The sequence below is a fragment of the Lycorma delicatula genome, chromosome 2 (genome assembly GCF_047948215.1).
Source record: "Lycorma delicatula isolate Av1 chromosome 2, ASM4794821v1, whole genome shotgun sequence".
Lineage (NCBI taxonomy): Eukaryota > Metazoa > Arthropoda > Insecta > Hemiptera > Fulgoridae > Lycorma > Lycorma delicatula.
The window spans coordinates 6,573,423-6,592,596 of NC_134456.1; the positions used below are offsets into that span (position 1 = coordinate 6,573,423).

The 19,174-nt window shown below is 29.2% G+C and overlaps 1 protein-coding gene across 1 annotated transcript in view; it reads right to left on the reverse strand.

Annotated features, from left to right (window-relative positions):
* Positions 1–19,174, reverse strand: part of Elp3 (elongator complex protein 3) — a 44,248-nt gene continuing 25,074 nt past the window's right edge. Inside the window, exons 7-10 of the mRNA XM_075358222.1 lie at positions 17,497–17,629; positions 9,680–9,807; positions 4,984–5,165; positions 1–139 (exon numbers count right to left, since the gene is read on the reverse strand). Of these exons, the coding sequence (XP_075214337.1) occupies positions 63–139; positions 4,984–5,165; positions 9,680–9,807; positions 17,497–17,629 (520 nt within the window). The 3' untranslated portion in view covers positions 1–62. The remainder of the gene's footprint in view (positions 140–4,983; positions 5,166–9,679; positions 9,808–17,496; positions 17,630–19,174) is intronic.

Consider the following 19,174-nt stretch of genomic DNA (forward strand, 5'->3'; position numbering starts at 1 on the left):
TTTTCCAGTTATCACAATTTATTTACAAGCACAAATACATTTTAATTTATTTTTAACTGTGCTTATGTTAATAACTTTGACATGTAAGGCCCATCTAATTCATATCCAAGCTTCATGTAGTAGTTACGGGTACCAACTCCTGTAATTAAAAAAAAACAAAAACATAATATTAATTTTAATAGTTAATCATAAATAATATATATATATATATACACAGTACACATCTTTTTTGAATAACTGAAATAAAAGCAACTCAATTTATTATAAACTCACTTTCTTTATCCATGCCTTCCTGTTACTACCAAAAAAGGAAATAAAAAAAAAAAAACACTTTGTGACCTTGTCTAATGATAAATAACATTTATTAAAACTTTTTCAAAAATTGTTTTGCTATTTATTTAATTCATATCATAAATAAAGTTTTTTTTATGAATCTGAATAATAAAACTCTTTATACCCCCAACAGAGTAGGATCGCATGGATCTTTGCAATATTAATTATTAACAAGCACAATAACTGATATCTCCTTATGGATCTGGATCAAGAGGATTCATGTGGACTTCTGTATATCAGATATTTGTAAAATATTAATCCTTTATTTTGGTGTTTTTCAAAAGTGTTAATAATGAAAGCATTAGTAAAATCATTTAACTATTTGTTGTTTAGGAGAATGCTAAATCTTCTTATAAATCTTTATTTATAACTTATATTCAAAACAGGAACATCATAAATTGTTTGGAGAAACAAATTTTTAAAGATTCTATGAAAAGATTAGTAAATTACTGTGATTCTAAGATACATTACTGAATATCAATCCAGAAAAAAATTATAAAAATGAAGAAAAAGAAAAATCTGATGGTCAAGAAAATGTGAATCAAAGAAAGTTTTACAAGAGAAACATATTTAAAATAATTTCTGAAGAAATTACAGCAGAAAATTGAAAAAAAAACTACATTGAAACTACCTATTTATTTTTTATCAACATTATAAAATTTGTTATGACAACAAATAAAAGTGGTGGCTATTTAATGTTTTTCACAGGTATACAACAACTCAAATATTTTAAAAGGATAGGGTAGGGTGGGGAGACATATCATTTTAAAGGACATTGAAAACAAACATTTTTACACAAAAAACATAGGCTACTTCTCAACCCTATCCAAAATTGTATCCATGTAATATTTTTTCACAGCTACTTTTAAAAATAGCCTACGCGCATCCCAAGTAGTGGTCTCAAACTGAAAAATAAACCATTTCGAGGTAATAGCATGTGTTAATTTTTTTTAAAGTTTCATTGTTTAGTAGTTATTAAAGAGCTACTGTAGATTACTTTTGAAACTAGCTGTGGAAAACATTTCGAGTGGTCACCAAAACTTAAGGAAATAGCCCAAGTTTTTACATCAACTTTTTTTTTAATGCCCTTTAATAAATATCATCCATTCTTGCTAATTTGTAAATAATTTAATATTTATCACATTGAAATAATTTATATTCTTTATCAAAATATAGGCTTGTTTATATTTAAATATAAATTTTTGTGTTATGGGTTATTTCGTAAAACATGACATAGCATACAAAATAATTATAGTATTATACTTTCATTAGTTTTATTCATTCTGTACAGTCTACAGTAATAGAAGCATGTTAGATATTATGAACTTTATAGACAAAACATAGGGTAAATTTTTATACTGGGCGAGACATAAAATAAAAACAAATATCAGAATTGATAATTTGTAATTTTATTATAATAATCAAACAAAACGTTAATATTTTATCAAATGCAATCATAATACATTACAGTACTGAAAAAATGGTGAAAAAAGGAATAACATAAACAGTAGTAAATACAATGAAATACTAAAATGCAAATAATAGCAATAAAAAATTGGAACTAAATGTAAACTAGCCTAAATGTACTTATGGTAAATTTCAAAACAAGGAGACACATAAGAGCGTTGCAAAGTACAAACCAGACAATAATATTGAGATTCTCTTTTGAATGCACATCGGGCATTTCCTCTGTGGTTTTCTACCAGATTCATTTTTTTCCATTTGCCGTGGAATATGAATTTCGGTCTTGCCAATGCCTCTGTAAACTGCTAGTTCCGGCCTTATTTTCTGTTGGTTAATATAGATTTAATTTTTCAATAACACATCCAGAAATTTTAACAATGTCATTTTCTTGTTAGGCCTATATGTTTTGTACAGTAAATTCATAATCATATGAAATATAAGAAAAGCAACTGTTGCATAACCATTGCAAAGTTGGTTAGGAAATTTGAGTAGTGCAGAAAAAAAAAAAATTTATTTAAGAAAGGAATGGTAAACTAAGCCGTGAATACATAATTCAAACCTTTCTTGAGGCGGTAATGAATGAATCGTTACTGATATGTATTACTGCTTGATCTCCTACCACTTAAAAAAAAGCATAAGCCCTGTGGCTGAGCTCATGACGACATCAATGTGTTGTTGTCCATGTTGAATGTGTTAAGTAGAATTTGTTGTATCTAATAATTTTAGCTATTATTTTGGGTATAATACAATAGGACGCAGATTTAAAATTTACTAAAGTCACATTGGGGGTGTTTAATTTTTGAATTTTTGGGTAGTTCAGTTAATTTAGAAGCAATCACTTCAAAAGGATATAATCTAGAATAGTATTTTAAATTATCATTATTATTATAATTAAAAATTCTTCTGAATTTTTTTTTAACTTTTTGTTTCTTCTACAAATTTTTTATTTAATTAGGACATTAATTTCCTCAAATTTATTAATCTATTGTTTTATTCAGTTATATTAAATTGTCATGATAGCCGGTGTATTTCTTTTATCTGATCTGATTTTACTATTAAAAGATTGTTTGCATTTAATTTGTCTCTTAAATGGTAAATTATTTGTTTATTGATAAATGGTTTATTAGTAAATTTTGTATTTTTACTTTTTGGATTTTGTAGCTGATAATATTATGTACTTGTTCGTTATCTGTAGGATTCATTCAGGTAAATTTATTTCAGAATCTACAACATTGTTCTTAATAATGTTAATTTTATTATTATCAATTAAGTTGAATTTAAATGCATTAGTGATGATTAATTTTACATTATTATTAAAATTGAAATAATTAAGTTGAAAAATTTATTAGGTTATCAAAATTTTCTTGAGAATATGTAAAATTAAGTTTAAATCTACTTGAATATTATTATTATTAAAATATTGTTTTTGATTAAAAATTGTGCTCATAATTACTTGTATCTCTATTTTTATTTTTTATTTCAATTAAATTTATTATGTAATCAAAAATGAGTGGACCTAAGGGTCTTTGTAATTTCAAATGTTTACTATATGATTCAATATCTCTCTTATAGTATCCTTGTTTAATAATTTCTTGTTTTATTTGGAAACTTTCAGCAAATTCTTTTATTTTTATCATGGATTAATTATATTGGAAATTGTTCATTTTTATGATTACATATTATTGATTAATTAGAGATATGATTTGTTAAAATTTATTAAATGTATTGCATTATAAAGTTTAATATGCAATTTATAGAAATAAAAACTTATTTTGCTTGGTTACCATTCATAATTACTTTACTTAAATTAATATTTTATAGATTAACATTATTCCTCTGTACTGTTAAATATTTTTTTCATGAAAGTACTTTTGCCAGATCCTGCATCCTCAGTCATGATTGAAATTTCATTATTGCAAAATTCCATTATTGCATAATAAAAGTATATAAACAAAAATAGTAAAATAATAACTAACAAATATTATATACAAAAAAAAACTTACCTATGAGATTTCCACTATGTCCAATATTATGTCAGAAATATATTTACAGGACTTAGAAAATAAATTAGTACATGGTATCACTGATACACAGTTTTAATATGGTCACAGTACATTGATCATATTTTCATTATACAAAACCAGTAATAAACAATGAACATCTAATAATAATATGAAACAAATTAGATTTTTATGGTGGAAATTTAAAATTCACATTTCGAATAGATAGTAACAGAATGTTATATTACTCAGATGTCAATATTAAAATAAACAAGGACAACGAAACTGAAACATCAGTATATAGAAAACCTACATCTAATAATATAATTCATACAAAATCAAATCACTTTTGGTTTCATAAAATTAACAATTATACAAATATGATTAACAGATGATCAACAACAAAGAAAAGTTAAATAATGAAATTATAGAAATTACAGAAACTAATATGGCAGACCATTTATTAAACAATTCTATTTTCTGATATTAACACAAATTTAGAAATATTAGATATTAATAAAAATGACAAAATTAAATATATAAGAAAAATATTACATACATAAATACAAACAAAATTTCAATTTGATAAACCATGTGCAGTGTTTTTGGGTTGAGGTTCGTATAAAATCTGCAATTGATAGTAGCACTCATGTAATTTAACACAATTATCATTATTTTTAGTATTTTTATTTTTATACTTTTATTTTGCAATAACAGGATTATTTTAATCATGTCTGAGGATGCAGGATCCTGCAAAAGTACTTTCTGAAAAATTAAGGTAAAATATGCCCTATCTCAAAATTCTGTACTAGGTAGTTTATTTTATAGAATTTAGATGTACATATATATATATATATATATATATATATAACTTCTAAAAATTAGTTGTATGATGCAAATTTACTTAGATCAAGAGTAATAACAAGAATCTACCATCTAAACAGAATGTGATATCTGCAGGTTCTGGGACATAATTCACTAAAAGCAATTCATTCAAGAAGCTGAAAATAAAACCACTATTTATTATAAATAGCAAATTTGAAAAATTACATATTTTATTAAAAAAAAATATGGAAAATTACATAATATTTTCTAGAGAAATCTAATTTTTCTGGCAGGAATATGTGAACATAATTTTAAGAAGAAAGAATGTGTTCAGAAAAAAGTGATTTATTTTGAATCTTACCAGAAATTACTGCAATTTTATTTGATCCATGTTCTTCTTTAGCTATCCTTTCTGCTTCTTCCATAAGTAGTGTACCAAAACCTTGATGTTGAAATTTAGTTGGATCTCTGGAGCTCACAGGTACAACACTTCCGTACACATGAAGTTCTCTCACAATTGATACATCACCTTTTAATTCTTGTCTGAAATAAAACATGTACACATGTTAATTGGTAGGTCAGAGAACAACTTCTTTGATGATAAATCTAAGAAAAGCATTAAAATTAAATATTATATAACGATTAAACTACATATTAGAACTTGGTTTCATAACACACCAATTTTACAAAAAAATAAAAATGAAAAAAAATGACTAAATCATCATTTAAACAAAATGTTTTTCACTGATTAAAAAACTAAATGTGCCCTATTCAATTTCATTGTCAGCAAGAATTTAACTGGATGGTGAACAGAATAGTATAATTAAGCTGTTAAGTAAATATTTAAATTCTATAAATAAAAATTTTAAATTGGCTTTTATAAATGAAATTTCAAACAAACAATGTTCAGTAAAATTAAATATATTAAGTAAATTAAAATAAAGATTGTGAATATTATTATTAAATTTAAGTTATTAATGATTATAATTATAATTATTAATGATAGTGAATTATTAATGATTTTACCGGTTTGATTGATAAGGTATAGTAAAGAAATCTGACCCACAATTGAAAAAAAAAGATTAATTTGTTCGGTAAAAAATTTATGTCGTATTCAACCCTATACGACAATAGCTATATTGAACCCTATAGTTCAATAGCTACCTTATATAAAATTTTTAATAACTGCCAATGCTTGAAAAACACAAGTATCAGAAACTATAAAACTTTATAAAGTCCTTCAGTCGGAACCCTCTTTTTTTTATGAAGATTTCAATGTTCGGAACTTAACTCTAATACTATTATTAATACTAGATACTGTTGGATTAAATTAATTAAGCAAGTTAATAAACTTTTCTTGCAATACACAATCTAAATGAATGATTTGTAAATTTTCTTTTGATTCTTGACCCATTATTACATATATAAAATGCTAGTGAAGCCGCCAAGCAAGGCTTTTCTTGCATGAATTTTAGATTTAAATTAACGGTTTATGTTTTAGTGGGTATGTTGGCAAGCTGGACTTTGGTGAGGATTTTAATCTTGTCATTGTTTCTAGCAGTGGCTTTATCCTGAGAATGTATGCACTGTAGATTTTGTTGACAAGCAGTGTTAGTGTTCACAGAGGATGCAATCTATTACAAGAATAAAAAAGCACTACAAAAAAATAAAACAGTAGGTGGGGGCAGGTGAAAGTATGCCAAAGAAAGTGAAAACAGTTCCATCTACAGGAAAAGTCATCACTACAGTGTTTTAGGATGCTCATATACTACCTGGTAAAAGGAAAGTATTATACCTGGAAAAAGGTAGGGCCATAATAGGGAAGTATTATGCTTCACTATAGGACTGACTACAGTCAGTATAGTACTGAGTACTTTCACCACATTAATGTACCTGCAAACTTGTCTTGGATTGTTGCTGCAAAACTCCACAACCTATGATGTGCTTCCCACTTGTGCTGTACCATACCGGATTTGGCTCCCAGTGATTACTTCCTCTTACCAAACTTGATGAAAAATGGCTTGCTGTACTAAGATTCACTTCAAATGATAGTTCAAAGCTGAGATAACAACTTATTTTAGAGAGTTGGACAATCACATTATACTGAGGTACGTAATATTGGAAGCAAAACGTTCCCACCAAATTTTAAGATTCGTTTTTCCCGACTTTTCTTGACCAATTTTTAGTAAAACTTTCCTGGCTATATAATGTTATGCTACTGCCATTTACTCTGCAAAATATATAAATATTTGATTTTTTTGCAGTTTGGAGCATCATCCCTATAGCTGCCAAACTTGCACCTTTTTTTATATTTATTACATTCATTTTTAAAGTTTATTTTTTAATGATACTTTTACAATATACATTTAAAATTAGGCTATTTTCTGTAATAAATTATTTCAGTAAATTTCATTGCAAAGTAAAAAATAACAATATTTAATACACTTCTTGCATAAAAATGAACATCATGGTAACTAAAAGTAACATGAATAAGAAATAAAAACAAACTAAAGCAATCTTTAAAAATAATTGGTTCGCACCTATTGCTTTACAATTTTTCATAAAAATTACCCTAAATTATTTTGTAAAGTAAACAAAAAACAAAATTTAATAACTTTGTTTGCATAAAAATGCTGAAACACAGATTTCAATTTAACAAAGTATATATATATATGATCACAACTTAAACAGCTTATTTTGTACAGAAAACAATTGTTATTAACATTTATTTGAAAAATATTTTGTCATTATTTTAACATATACTAAAAAATTAATAATAACATGATCTTTCATTACATACATATTATTATGGACGTATAAAGCTCAGGGCAACTTTTCTTCAATATCTGTAAGTTTCTAATGGTTTGCCCTTTTCTAAAAGTTTAATTTTGGCGGCTATCTGTTCTTCTTCTGCCAAGATTGTAGCTCTCAACTTTTTCCTTTCTTCCTCCAATTTTTTAATTTCTGCTTACATTTTCCTTTTCAGGAAAATCTCTATTCTGTTCTTGAGAGAAATTTTTTATTTTTTCTACAAGACATTCTTCATATCATTTTCTCAAGCTTCTCACTGCAGTGAGAATTTTTTTTTTGTAATGAAAGCATTTTCCTTGCCCCCAGCGTTTACAATTGCATAAAAAGTTTTTGTTGATAAATTATTGTCTCTGTGCAAATTCTCTACAAGAAGAGCCACCACTGACATTTCTGACTTAGTTTATATTTCCTATCATTGCCTGCCTGTGGGAACCATGAAAAACACTTTTTGATATGGCGCATAACCAATTCTTTCATGACCTCTTCATCAGAACAAAAATTATTCCTTCGCAGCTCTTCTTGCAATAACTGATAAAGTGACAACCACTTACAGTCAAGACAGGACAGTTAAGGTTGTCTAGCAGCTAAGACTCAAAATCTTGAAGAAAAGGATTGTTTTGTTAGTTGTATCAGATCAACTATTATCTTGAAGCTAAATCCCACCTTTTGAAAATTCATCACATCTTACTGACTTTTTGATTTTTTCTCAGCGATCAGAATGGTACAATGGTTTTCATTATTCATTGTTCCAACTTCAGGAATGATGTGAATAAAAGCTCACCTTCCATATTCCAGGTCTATCTTTATTTTGTTAATTACAGAAAGAAATTGTACTTTTAAAGTAAGCAATCTATTGATCTCGCTCCCACTCAAATAATTTTCTTCATATTACTGCGATTTTAAAGTTTTAGCTGGTTTCACCCTTCTTAATTAAGAAATCATGTCAGTGTGAACATTTCTTACTGGATACAATCACTACAAAAGCACTCTTTTTAAACACAATCAGAAACAGTTAATCACGAACAATTATACGATGATATAAGCTGAACAGCTGAGAAATGTGACTTAGTGTTGTGAAACTTAGTGTGCTGCGATTGGAAGGCAAATAAACTTTTCCCTTTATTTTCACTTTTATTTTTCATCATTATGAAAAAAAGTTCTATTAAAAGAGAGATACTAGAAATAGGGTTCTGGGTATTTAAACAAAAATAAATACCTTCTTACCTAGTACTTTAAATGTTGGTTGATGTTAGATGATCATACGCATTTCCTGTACTACTTATGGTTTCTTTTCGATTCCTATTTTTCCCATCACTGCCAATACTGAATTCTGAAAAGAATTTCTGGACGCTCCTCTTCTCTGTCTACAGCACCCAATTGTATACTGTGCTGACAAGAATTTATCCATCTTAAATGATTATACCATTGCAACTGCTTTTCCTTGATGCTGTCCCATATATCAGACCTTAATTTAATTCTCCCATATATACTGACATCTTCATTCCTAATTCCGTTTTTCAGTCAATCTAAACACCATCACCTCCAATAATTAATTTTCATTAAAAAAAAACCAGTCTATCTTCCACTCATATACATACCTTATCCTGTTAGTTACAAAACTCTCCCACCCCACCCCATTACCTTGCAACTTTGTCAGAAATAACAGACCATAAAAGCAAATGCAAATTCTCATCATACTGCCATATTCCCATATACTATTGATCATATTACTATTATGAACACCTTTACCACAGACAACCATTATTGCAGACTAGTGCATTATTTGTTCAACAAGGCCATCTCTATGAAATTATGCTTCCTTCCTATTCTTCACTTTTTCATGAATTTTATACAATTTACATTGAATTATGCTTCTATGCTCTTTCATTGAGAAAGTGAATGACAGCTGGTAGGATTGATTATTGTCACAATTACTCCGGTCACAAAAAAAGAACACAACATGCATAGAAAAAAATGGCCAATCATAGATAATAATGTGCAATAGTATCAACTGGTCCAGTTCACTAGTTCCTATCGCTTAGTAGCCTGCTCCTAATTTTTGACAAAAGTGCCATATAATACAAAGAACAATTAGTTACACAATATAATTAAATCAATGATATTAATAGTAATTTAAATACAACTAAATTGTATCAATTAAATCGTAAATAACATTTCTATTATATTATAAAATTTAAAAAAAAGAACATTCCCAATACATAACAGGTTAAACAAAAATCACTTACCTAAATGTATCATTTGCACATTTACGAAGCCTCAAAAGACCAACAAGAATATCTTGTTCAGGATCTTCATAAGATAAAAATGTTTCCCATCCTCCATTAGCTGTATAATCTCTTCGAATAAGTTCTACCTACAAATAAATTAAAACTATTAACTAGATAAAATATAACAGAGAATCTACAAAATTTTTGTTCAAGTAGTATTAAATCATTACATTTTATAGCCAAAAATATTTTGGCACTGTCAGGATGATCCTTATAACCTTGGGATTAACAAATACCGAGACATCTTGAAAATTGTCAATTTAAAAAAAAGAAAAAGATTGAGGTAATTCAAATTTCCCTAGCAATAACAGAGTCCATGAGAATGATGAGTGTAAATATATTTATATATTTATGCAACAACAGACACCTGATTTCAAGCTATTGTAATTTCATCATTATAAAATTATGTTACATCCCCCACACACATATACATTTATAATATATATATATATTATATACTGAAATTAATCTTTGACAAATTATAAAATTAATGTTTTCAATACCAGCTGAAGAAGCAGGATCCCACGAAAATCAATTATTGTAAATTAATATGGTAAGTTTAACTTATCTAATTATTGTGTTTTGGTGGTTTATATTTCATATAATATTATTTATTAACTAAGTGGTCAATATGTTGTTAACGATATTGTGGTCAACGATTTAAATATTAAAAAAATTATATATATTAAATGAAATATAAACCACCAAAATACAGTAAATAGAAAGTTAACTTATAGATAATAAGTTAAACCATATTAATTCCAATATATATATAAAATATTAAAGGTATAAAAATTAAACCCTGTTGTTCTGTTTTACACTTATTAAGAATTTATTTAAAGAGCAACAAACATTTATCAAACCAAACCACAAAACTATTTTCACGAAACGCAACACAGTATTTTGGCTTAGAAAAGGATCTTATAAAGCTTTCAATTGGTATTTTAAATAACATAACAAATATTTTAAAAAGATCTTCACCAATTTATTTAAAATACAACTTGAAGATTTTATTTTACACAAACAATGTTAGCTCCATTAACGAATTATAAGTAATACTAACTAAAAAAACAAAAAAAATCTTCTGTGTCTCAAAATGTACAAATATTTGCTCAAAAAATGTTCATTAACTCCTCCTGAATTACGATTTATTTTGTAGTTATTTTTTATATTTAGTATCTTCTTGTATTTATCCTACTATTACATCACAAATATGTATATATTTTTAAATAATTAATATATTCTTTAATCACATTATTTTTTTATTAATTATTATGCACTTTGTGATACTGCTCTGATCAAGAGTTTATTAGTTTCCATTGATCCATTCAAGCTAATGCTGGGACAGTCCCTTTCTTTAGCCATGGAGTATGCATTCTAATATCATACACTACTCCTTGTCCCCTAGATAACATATGTTGTGTATCACAATGTCATTCTGGTCCATATCATGACATATGATATTCCTTTACGATTCACACATATTATAAGAATTCTCCATGGCCCAGAAAACTATACTCCTGGCTTTCCCACTACAGAAAGAAACCCCCACATGTGTGCGAGTTGGAAAGGAATCCACCACATCAAGATAAAAAACAACATATCTTAATAACATACCTCTACAAAATAGCATTACCATACAACTATTTTTATATTAATGTAGATGAAAGTTGGTTTGTTAATTACTTGAATTTCTTTTTTAATTAAAACACAAATGTTTACAATAAGAAATAATTTTTAAAAAATTAAAAAACATATTTAACTACATAATGAAATTTAAATTCCTAATGTGTACGAGGTGTGGCTATTAAATAACGAGACTAATGCTGTAAAATATTTTATTTTAAATCTATACAAATTTAGTTATTATTCCCTTCAATATACACTCATCCTCTATCCCTAAAACACTCCATGAAAATTTCCCATTGTTCGAAACAGTGCCGGAAGTCTTCTTCTAAGAGCTCTTTCATGACACATGCCGCTTTTTCTTTCACAGCTTCAACGGTCTAATATGTTGTTCCAGATTTGTTTAATGCAGATTTGACCTTGGGAAACAGATAAAAGTCACATGGCACCAGGTCAAGAAAACAAGGCAGATGGTTTATCACTGGGCTGTTATATGACTAGAAACGTCTTGACAGAAAATGCGTTGTGAGCCGGTGTGCGTTATCCTGATGAAGAACCCATGACTTGCTATTCCACAATCCGAGTATTTTATTCCACAATCCAAGGTAGTAATGTTGATTAATAGTTTGGCCTTCAGGAATCCAGTGAAGGTACACAATCCCATGAATATCGTAAAAAACAATCATCATCGCTTTGAATTTCAATTTGCTCATTTGAGCTTTTTTAGCTCTCGGTGAAGTTGGGTCCTTCCAATACATGGATTGATGCTTAGTCTCTCTATCGTAAGTGAAAAACTAAGATTCATCACATGTTATCACTCTTTACAAGAAGTTTGCCTCATTTTCAGTGGCATTCAGTGTCATAACAAACATTTTTATGAGCTTCTTTTTGTTTGATTGTGAGAATTTAGGCACCATTTTTGTGCACACTTTTTGCATGTTAAAATTGAAATGTAAAATTTGCCTTACGCATTCTTTGTCAATAACTACAGTTTCAGAGTTTCATCAATTGCATGAATAGTTAACCAATGGTCAGATCGGATCATATTACCAATTTTTTCAATATTTTTATCAGATTTTGATGTGGAAGGGCGAACATCATCTTCAATGTCTTCTCGGCCATCTTGGAAATGCTTAAACCACTCAAAAACCCGTGGATATGATAAACATTCATTACCATATACTTTTTTTAATAAAAGATAAGTTTCAGTAGCGGTTTTTCCAAGTTTCATATGAAATTTCATGACAATTCTTTGCTGTAATAAAATGCTTATCATTTTTCAGCAAAACAAAATAACAGATGTTATCCAAACGATGACCACGGCCAGACTAATAAGTCTACAGAAACTGGAGTGGCAACAATCAAAAGAGAATGCTTTACGCTAAACAGCTGTCGGTCATACAAATTTGGCGGATGCGCAGTTCTTCTGTAGCAGCATTAGTCTTGTTATTTAATAGCCACACCTCATATGCAGCAATAAGAGAACCCTCCCTATGGCCCAATGACATGAGGATATGTATGACATGTAAATGAAATGTAGTCTTGTAGAGACTCAGGTTGACCATTCCTGAAATGTGTGGTTACTTGAACCCAAACCACCAAAGTATACTGGTATTGACTCTCCAGTATTCAAATTCATATAAAAGAAACTAATTTTTACTAGGATTTGGTCCTCAGAATCTTTGACTTTGAAAATCAGCTGTAAACACTTGATTAATGACGAGTTAACCAATAGACCAGCCCAGTGAGCTACTACACAATGACCAAATGAAAAAACAAATTTCTTTATAAGTTAATAATAGTCTTCTATTTAATTTTTAAAAAAATTTAGGGATTTTTATTTTATTGAAAACGTTTACTTATTTACTATTTTTCACTAAGAGGTCTTTTTTGGGACAAGTTAGTGAATCTAACTAACATAATCCTAATAAAGGCAACAGTCAAGCTTCTTTTTGTCTCTCAAATCATCTGATGCGTTTTGTTAAGTATTTTATATATTTCTCTAAACATTATATCTAATGCTGTTATCTAAAACTTATGCTGTTCTGTCTGTATTTTCTATCAATAATAAGTCATGCACCTCAAGTTATATCATCCTACCTTTTTGACCAGTACCATGTGCAAGTTGATGGAACGAATGGTAAACTGTCGTCTACTGTGGTACCTTAAGAGAAATTCCTTAAATGCCTCTGAACAATGCAGATTTCACCAAGATAAATCATCTATCGGATCATGTATTTGCTCTTTACTCTGTCATCCAAAATGCCTCATTGCAGTATTTTTCGATTTGCAAAAGGCCTAAGACACAGCTTGGAGGAGAGGAAAAATAAATAAACTGCATGAATTGGGTATGCAAGGAAATCTTGCATTTATCAGGGGTTTCCTCAGTACTTTTTCCTTTCAAGTTCGAGTTGGAACTACGCTATCTGAAAATTTTGCAATAGAAAACATCATACCACAGGAAGTTTCCTGTACCTTGTTTGCTGTACCCATAAATATTATAACAAACTGCATGCAAAAACCTGTTGTGTTCTTTATTTGTAGATGATTTTCCAATTTATGTTTCTTGTACGACTTTAGCTACTGGTGAGAGATTACTCCAGAACACAAAAACTTGTTTAGAATCGGTGTAAAACTGAATTCACATTTTCCCCAGAGAAAACGAAATGCATTTGCTTTTCCCGGTAGAGGAGCTTGATCTTCACGACTGTTATCACATGGAGAACCAGTTGAACCATGCATGTAAGTTAAAATGTTTAAAAATGCTAGACATGCTAAGAGTTTTTGGGGTGCTGATAGTGTGCATGTTGTGGTTCTACCAAGCTCTGGTCCGTTCCTGCTTAGACTACAGCTGTGCGACTTATTTGTCTGCATTGGCCACCATCTTAGGATGTTCGATGTAGTCCATCATTCATTTATCTGTGTTGTTACAGGTGTGTTTCATTTAAGCCCTGTGGTAAGTCTACTAGTGGACACTGGTGTGCCATCTCTTTGGTATCTATAGACAAAATCAAATGATCTGCTTCTATGTAGCTCGCATTAAAGCACAACTAAATCACCTGACATTTGACGTGGTATTCTCCAAACAACATCTTAATCAATATCAGGAATGGCCAAGATCTACCCCACTTGGCATCAAAGCTCATTGCCTCTTCTTATCTCTAAATCTACAATTACCTCTGGTTTCTCCAGTTACTGAAGAAAAATTTACAGTATTCATACAGTAAAAATACTGTAAATAGCTTTAATCCAGATGCTATTGTTTATAAAGATGGCTCTAAACATGACAACTCTGTTGGTTGTTCTTTTGTGGCTGGCAATAGAACATACATTTTTGGCCTTCCCAGCATTGCCAGTGTTTTTAACATGGAGCTGTTTGCTATTAACAATGTCTTAAATTTACTTAACCCAAAATTCTGACACGTACTTGTCTGCTCACATTCTATGAGTGCTTTGCAGGCGATTAGTGATATGCACTCCAGACATTGTGTAATCATTGAGATACAGTCTGTTATTTCTGAAACGAATCAGTGAAGCACAAGTGTGAGTTTCTGTTGGATCCCCAGCTACATTGGAATTTCTGGCAATAAGCATGTTAATTAATTGACTTGTTTGCAGTCTCCTTTCAATAATCATGTTATTTCTGAAGATTTTGTCTAATTTCTGAAGAGAGAGGTTCATGATGAATGGCAGAGTGAATGGCAGCTACCATTATAACCTCTCAAAAATCATGAAAAACCTGTTAAAAGCGATACCATTTTGACTCACTAAATAAGTGCTCCAAGGAGGTTTCAGATTTTCTTGGCACTTTAATATTTTTATATTTATTACTATAGTTGAAATAGACTTGTTTGATCCATTCAACTGCAGTGTTCATGTTATAATAACAGGCACTTGAAGTCATTTCCAGTCATCAGGAAAATTCATATTGCAACATGCTCATTTATGATTGTTGCATCATTTAGCTTTGCAGTTACAGACTGGTCAGTCTGACATTAGTCAGAGACCTGTTCACATCTTTACCAAGGGTCTCAAATTTCATCCAGTGTTTGGGTGTTTATTAAGTAAATAAGTTTTATTTAATAATATTATATTTGAAAATTTTAAAATCAGTTAAATTTTCAAGTAATTTCACAAAAATTAATGGAAGAACAATGTTCCATAGGAATTAATATGAATGAAGAGTATCATGTACGGTACAGTGCCAAAAGAACTCATTAAAATTTGTGAATTTAGTGATGAAAACCTACAACTTATTTTTTTTACATGTTAATTCAGATGCACTTAGTGTTTATAAATATCATGAAAAAAGATTTTTGTCAAATCTCAGTCACCTGTACAGACGGTTCTGTTGTGACCCATTGAGAACTCATAAAAAACAGTTAAGAAAAACTTAAGACGAATAACATTAGGGCAAGCTCTTAAAGAACATATTTTTCTAAATTTAAATTTAGTTCCTGAAAAGTCTCCTTGTGTTAACTGTTTCAAAAGTATTTCTTTGAAGCCTTCTAAAAGACAATGTGTGGGTTCATTTTTTCTACCCAGCTGGACCACATACATCATAAAAAAAAGTCTCAAAAAGACAAAGTGTGGGTACCGATCTACAAAGTCCTGAGAAAATTGACATTACTTGAAAATAGTGACGGGTCATTCTCACACAATTTCAAGAGAATTATCAGAAGAGATATCACAGCTGTTGGTTAATCACATAAATAATAAACTTTCATTGCTACAAAAACAAGCTATTTCATTGAAGAATAATTAAAATTTTGCTACAATTTACTTTTTCTTTGATAGTGTTTACAAAAGTAAACCAAAATAAAAATGAATTCTTGAAAAAATATGTAGGCTACTTATTGATAGCTCAGTTTGGGTACATTTTACAAGCAGATTTGAATCAAAATTGTATTAGGTTTCTGATATTGGTTAAGTTATCATTAAATTATGACCTATCATTAATAATTAAAAAAAATATATATTTTTAAAATATTGAAATGTCAACTTCAACAACATATGGGATGAATATAAAAAATGTTAAGTGCAAAGAAGAAAAGAAACCCCCTTGGAGCACTTATTTAACGAGTCAAAATGGTATCACGTTTAACAGGTTTTTCATGATTTTTAAGAGGTTATAACTTTTTTAATAGTACAATACCCAAGAAACTTTTTTATTTGACATAACCATCAACAAAAACACTGAAAGTTGTGCAAATTTGAGATTTCTATCACCAGTTCCATCAGAGTTATTTAAAGCCAAAATTTTAATTTAAAAAAAAAATTAGTTTTTAAAACTTCATAAAAATTTATGGGTATGTATATCACCATTAATATTATTTATGGTAAAACTACTAACATATACATACATATAAAAAAATAATTCAAACTGTGAACGCCATCCCTGCCTCTTGAGAAAAATTACCAAAAAGGAAATTTCACAGTTTTTTGGGTTCAATTTCATTGGTAATTTTTTCATTGAAAGAAGGGAAATAAACTATTGCGACAATGTTTTTACCTTGAGAAAATATGAATAAATTATTTTTTGTTTCATCCTTCCAGGACCAACAGTTTTTTAGTTATGAATTTTTCTGTAACCCTTACAATCCCAAAAGGTGTGCACACCTTAACAAAAATCGTTGCCAGAGGCAAACTGCTTAAATAAAAAATAAAAAAAATAATTTTAAGGTTCTGAAACATGTAGAAAACAAGTGAGTAAGTTTTCAAGTTTTTTTGAATTGGTCAAGCAACCAGCTTACGTTTTTTTGGGACACTTCAAATGGACTACCCATCAATTAATAATAACATCTCTTCTCAATTTTTTGAGTCTTTCTTCAACCTTTTTTTTTTAACTGTAGAAAGATTCTGACAATTTTTTAAAAATTCAGATATGAAAATTGCTTTTTTTTTTTAAAGATGGATGTTTTAAAAAACAGATGTCATTTTAATAATTATTGTGCTACTCTAAACTAACCTAGTATAATACTAAGTCAAAAAATTGACAATACAGTTATTCACAATTACAGTTATTCACGATTATTATTTACAATTATTTATTTAAAATATTAAATAAATTCTCACTATCCAAAAAGTTTCTTGTTTCAAAATAATTATGATACAACAATTTGGTGTTTACATTAAAAGAAAATTTGTACCTCATATGGTCTAACTTTATGATGTATTTCTTGAATGCCGACTTCTCTTGTACGAACATCTCTACAACTGGTTCCAAGATCTTTCATTCTGGCTAAAGCAAGTTCTCTTAAGTTACCATGCTCAACACCGGATCTGAAAATTCCAAAATTATAATTATCCACATTTAATCTAAAAAAGTAATTCATGGATCTGAAGTAAAACTACCAAGGGCTAACCAAAAGTTCCTGAAATTGGTTGCAATAACAAGGCAACCAAACATCTGTTGATAATAAATAATTAGGATAGCCATTTACTGGTATGACCCTGGAAAACGTCATTGTTGTTTGGAATGTGGATTGCATGGTGGACCATCGACGAAGACATCTGTTACATAGTGGAATTATGTTACGGCATATAGCACTGGATTTTGTAAAAAAATTAAACATCAAAAAGATTGCTGCAAAGTAAATACAATGAATGCCCAGTACTAATGGTATTGAGTGCCCGGTACAATAAAATCAACATATAAATGCAGGTCAATTGAAAGAACTGCTTTGAACTATTTGGGTTTCCTTCCTGGGGTCATTATAGATAACAAAAGTTGAATTTATGGATATGACCCTAAAACAAAGCAGCAATTATCCTAGTAGAAAAGCCCATCTTTACCTTGGTCAAAGAAATCTTGCCGAGTCAAGAGTAACATCAAATCCTCGTTGATCTGTTTCTTCAAAACTGAAGGGATTGTCCACAAAGGGTTTGTAATTTCTGGTCAGGCAGTTAATGAAGAATTCTTTTATGCTGTCCTAAGGTAACTAAGGAAAGTAGCGCAGGAATGACTGGATCCTTTATCACAATGCGAGGCTATATACTGCTTCCATTGTACAGAAATTTTGATTGAAAAAACTACATGGCAGAAGTCCTTCAATTTATCATATTCATCTTACTTAGCTCTGTGTAACTTCTTTTTCTTTATGAAACTGAAGAGATGAAGATTTGATGGGGTAAAGGAGATTCAAATAGAACTGTAGTACTGAACATACTCATCAAAAAAACTTTCAAGATGCATTCGTTCATAGCAGAAGCACTGGCATCAGTCTGAGCTCCTAGAGGACTACTTTGCAGGTGATGTGGTGAATAAAATCCAGGTATGATATGATTTTATTTAGTGGTGTATTTTGGGAAATTTTGAGTAGCACCTTGTACATGAACTTAAATAAAAGAATTTGTTAAAATACACATTCTTTGCATGGGAAAATACTACATTTTTAAATCTATGACTTTTTTCAAATTCATTTTGGAACATTTAATCAAACTGACTTCTGTTATTTTTCCTAATAACTCATAAGGATTAATGAAATGTCTGATTTCAACTACAAGCTACTTTGGGAATGGAAGAATTGGTAATGAATCAATCAATAGGCTTTCTCATTTATATAATTAAAGTCTGCAAACTTAAAATGTATATTTAACCTTTACGGATTACAACTGTTGACACCCATTAACAAAGTTATAAAACTGGAAGTAAAATCTAACTGAGCAATCTATGATGGATGAAAGCGACAAGTTCTTCCATTCTTAGCCTGAATCAAAGTTTGACTACAAATAAAACTTTTTTAAGTCTTTTGTCTGTTTAATTATATTAATTTTAAATAAGTGATTTAATAATATGTATATAGCAAAGATTTGAAAACCATCATA